The sequence below is a fragment of the Pinus tabuliformis genome, chromosome Q (genome assembly GCF_031772625.1).
Source record: "Pinus tabuliformis cultivar Carrire ecotype Pingquan chromosome Q, CPIR1, whole genome shotgun sequence".
NCBI classification, from domain to species: domain Eukaryota; kingdom Viridiplantae; phylum Streptophyta; class Pinopsida; order Pinales; family Pinaceae; genus Pinus; species Pinus tabuliformis.
This window is the reverse complement of record NC_142296.1, coordinates 1,197,837,088-1,197,840,928: the sequence shown is the minus strand read 5'-3', so window position 1 is coordinate 1,197,840,928 and position 3,841 is coordinate 1,197,837,088. Positions and strand designations below refer to the sequence as shown.

General features: G+C 32.8%; 1 protein-coding gene across 1 annotated transcript; it reads left to right on the top strand.

The window, feature by feature from the left end:
* Positions 1 to 350: 350 nt before the first annotated feature.
* On the top strand, positions 351 to 2,604 carry LOC149224050 (endochitinase 4-like). The gene is made up of 3 exons (XM_089383472.1): positions 351 to 687; positions 1,827 to 1,941; positions 2,038 to 2,604. The coding sequence occupies exons 1-3, from the start codon at positions 405 to 407 to the stop codon at positions 2,333 to 2,335; spliced, it is 696 nt and encodes a 231-aa protein (XP_089239598.1). The 5' UTR covers positions 351 to 404; the 3' UTR covers positions 2,336 to 2,604.
* The last annotated feature ends 1,237 nt before the right edge of the window (positions 2,605 to 3,841 follow it).

Genomic DNA, 3,841 nt, shown 5'->3' with positions numbered 1-3,841 from the left:
TGTGTAATTATTAATGGAAGGTTGGCTGAAAAAAGGAGTTTGCTTCTCCGCCCAAATGCCAAACGAATCCCTTTGTCTTCAAGCGTGATCTGCGCCGTGCAGGTTGTCTGTGATGGGAACTCTTCAAATTCGACGGTGCATTCAACCATGACCAAATCCTGGTTGTTGAGGGAGGAAAACGAGGTTCTTTGAACTGTGACGCGTAAATATTAATGTTAATTTGTACCGTGTTTTTCACGGTAGAGACGCGGTGATAAGTCAACATGAAATCAACTTGAACCAAATATCATCCCGATCCCCGCGGCTATATAACCAACACTCATCTCACCCTCTTCTCTTCACAGCGAAGCAGCGCACCAGAATTTTGTGTCTGTGCCAGCCATAACAAGAGTATACTCGCAAATATGGCAACTCATCTCCGTGTGAGCGCTGTTATTCTATGGTTTGCTTTTGCCCTTTCTGCTCTTTCTATCTGCCGTGGAGCTGTTTCGGATATTGCTACCCAAGATTTCTTCAATGGAATTTTGTCTGCTGCTGCTGATAGCTGCGCAGGAAAGACCTTCTATACATACAGTGACTTCATTAATGCGGCCAATTCATTTTCTAGCTTTGGCACAACTGGGACCTCCGATGACAACAAGAGAGAAATTGCTGCTTTCTTCGCCAACGTTGCTCACGAGACTGGCAGTGCGTCTCACATGCTTATACCTGTTTTTATAAACAAATTTTTCATATGATCTCTAAATCTATAGAATTTATCATTTCATTGCAGAATTTATAGATATTAGGTTTTGTTTTTTTACATAAAATTACAACTAAACAGGTCTTGTGTTTGAAAAGTATGGATTTTCTTGGGGAAAAAACGGGTATTTGGTTTAGCATGGTTTGGCTTTTTTAGACAGTTATCATTTAGGGATTTTTAATTGATTTTTAGTCTTTTAATTAGTAGAATTTCAAATAGGGATTGAATTTATTTATAAATTTAAAAATATATTTTAAACTGAAAATATATCACTGAATTCTACTTAAAAGAAGATTTTTCTATAAATTAGTATATGCTTTTAATATATTAGAATATGCCTTTCAATATAAGTTCATTTGGTAAATAAGGCCACTTGAGGCAGCCAGGACTTTGGTCGAGGTTCTGATCCTCCAAAAAATCAGCGAGAACTAGTTCTAGAAGGGGCAATTGTCAAAAGGTTGGGATAATATTAATTTCATAAAGGGTCAAAAGCTTGAAAAATCATATCTATGAGAAATTTTAGGAATTGGTTAAGAGCTTTGTAGAAAAGATCATATAGAAAGCAGAAGCAAGAACTCGTTTTGACTGACTGGCTGGTTAACAGATCTGTGCTAATAATTTTACATAATAGATATTAAAAATTAGTTGTATATTTAGTAAATAAGCCCAGTGAGGCAGAGAGGACTTTGGTCCATCTTCCGAAAAATCATCCAGAAGAGGCAACTGTTGAAAAGGCTGGATAATATTAATTTTGTGAAGGATTAAAAGAAATCTTAGGAATTAGTTGAGAGCTTTGTAGGCCACAGTCACTTTATAACACTAATTAAAATTAGTCCGAAAAAACACTATATCTATAATGGAGGATTTGAAAAATTGCCAACCAGCATATTTTATATATATATATGTATCACCTTATTTTATTTTTTTTAATAAATAGTAGAGTACTTTTAACCTTGAATCTTATAATTTTACATAATAAATATTATAATAATTTGGCATTAATAACATATCTGTGCTAATAATTTTACATAATAGATATTAAAAATTAGTTATTTATTTATGTTGACTGTCTGGCTGGTAACAGATCTGTGCTACGTTGAGGAGATAAACAAAAGCGATTATTGTGACTCCACCAATACGCAATATCCCTGCGCAGCCGGGAAGCAATACTATGGACGTGGCCCCCTGCAACTCTCATGGTATGTATCTTTGTGTATATGTCTATCTATTTGGTAGGCAAGCAATTATAGATATGTGAATTGAATGTTCGGTGACTGACCGTTTGCTTTCTGCAGGAATTATAATTATGGTGCAGCTGGTGATTATCTGGGCCAAGATCTGCTGAACAACCCTGATACTGTTGCTCAGGACGACTTAACCTCGTGGAAGACTGCGCTCTGGTTTTGGAATGTGAACAGCAACTGCCACACCGCTATTACATCCGGTCAGGGATTCGGGGCAACCATTCAAGCAATCAATGGAGCAGTAGAATGCAACGGTGGAAACACCGACCAAGTTAATGACCGCATCAGTCATTATACCAACTACTGCAGCCAATTTAATGTGGACCCTGGAAGCAACCTTAGCTGTTAAGAATAATTAGCCAGCGCTACTTCATCACCATCACTCTAGTTCAAAATAACCAATAAAGTGAAATAGTCAATAAAGTGATCATCTTACCGTTTATATTATTACAAGTCTCATCTTGCAGACAAAATAGCGACCACTCACAAATAAAAAATAGCGAATAAAGTGAAATAGTCAATAAAGTGATTGAGGCTACTTACCGTTGCTATTATTACAAGTCTCATGTTTCAGACAAAATTCTGCCACTCATAAATAAAAAGATCATATTTTGCATTAAGAAAGATCCTGTTTTGTTTTTTCGAACCTCCTTTGATTAAGTTCTGCACTCTTGACAAATATATCTTCTCAAATCCAACAAGGTTAAAAGCTTCGTTGTAGCGTTAAATTCGTGATTTAATGTTACCGATTACAGCATTTCAGTCAACTATGAATGTGAAAGACTTTCATAATATTTGACATTTAATCCATCTAATCGTTACGTTTTGTTTTATTTTATTTTATTTTTAAAATTTGGTGTAAAGGTCAATTTTATTTACTTGATAAAATCGAGTAAAGATAAATTTTAATTTAATGATTTAAATATTTTAATTTTTTAATTAAAAAAGATTTAAATAATAAAAATTCCTATTTTATAATAGGGTGTAATTTTTTTCCCCGCCGCAATTTTTTTACATGTTTTTAATTTTGCAAAATTTTGATAGAAAACAAAAATAGATTCATCACTCTTAAAAATCTATAGGGTAACTAAAATTCTATAATATGATAGCTATAACTTAGATTACAAAAAATTTCAAATCTATATTTTGAAAGCTAAATTTTCACTTACTTAAACTACTCTATCATAAATATGTTATTATTATTGGTTTCAATGTTAAAAATATTTTAAAATATTGATTTGTAATGTTTAGATCTCAATTTCCAATACTAAAAACATCAATTTCTAATACCCAAGATGCTAATTTTCTATAATTGATATATCATTTTCCAAACTTTTTGGTAAACATCAAATAAGTTTGTAAGAAGGTCCTCATCCATAACAGTTCTAAAAACTAACAAATATGAGAACAAGGTCCTCATCCATAACGTTTTAAAAAGCTAACAAGTATGAGAATGTATGAGAAAGATCTTGTGCTCTTTTTCTTCCTCCCAATTACTACTAATGTGTGAGAAAGTGCCAATGCTACCTCTCTTCCTTACTCGAATTGTTTTGGCACAATATTACTAATTGTAGTATTTAACATTATGGTTGCATTTTTTTGGTACAGTATTAGTAATTGTAGTATTTAACATTGTGGTTGCATTTTTTTGGTACAATATTAGTAATTGTAGTATTTAACATTGTGGTTGCATTTTTTTGGTACAACATTAATTTCATCTTATGTTTCATATTGTCATTTTTTTTTATCTTTATTATCTATATTGATAATGTGGAAGGGTAAATAACTATGATAAAGTATGAGAAGTGTTGTCTTCCTCTAAAACATCGACAAAGTTAGAAAGAAGAGCAATCCT

Coding starts and splice junctions, on each gene's coding strand:
- LOC149224050 (XM_089383472.1), top strand. CDS start 405: ATGGCAACTCATCTCCGTGTGAGCGCTGTTATTCTATGGTTTGCTTTT. Junction 688..1,826: donor CGTTGCTCACGAGACTGGCA/GTGCGTCTCACA, acceptor GGCTGGTAACAG/ATCTGTGCTACGTTGAGGAG. Junction 1,942..2,037: donor GGCCCCCTGCAACTCTCATG/GTATGTATCTTT, acceptor TGCTTTCTGCAG/GAATTATAATTATGGTGCAG.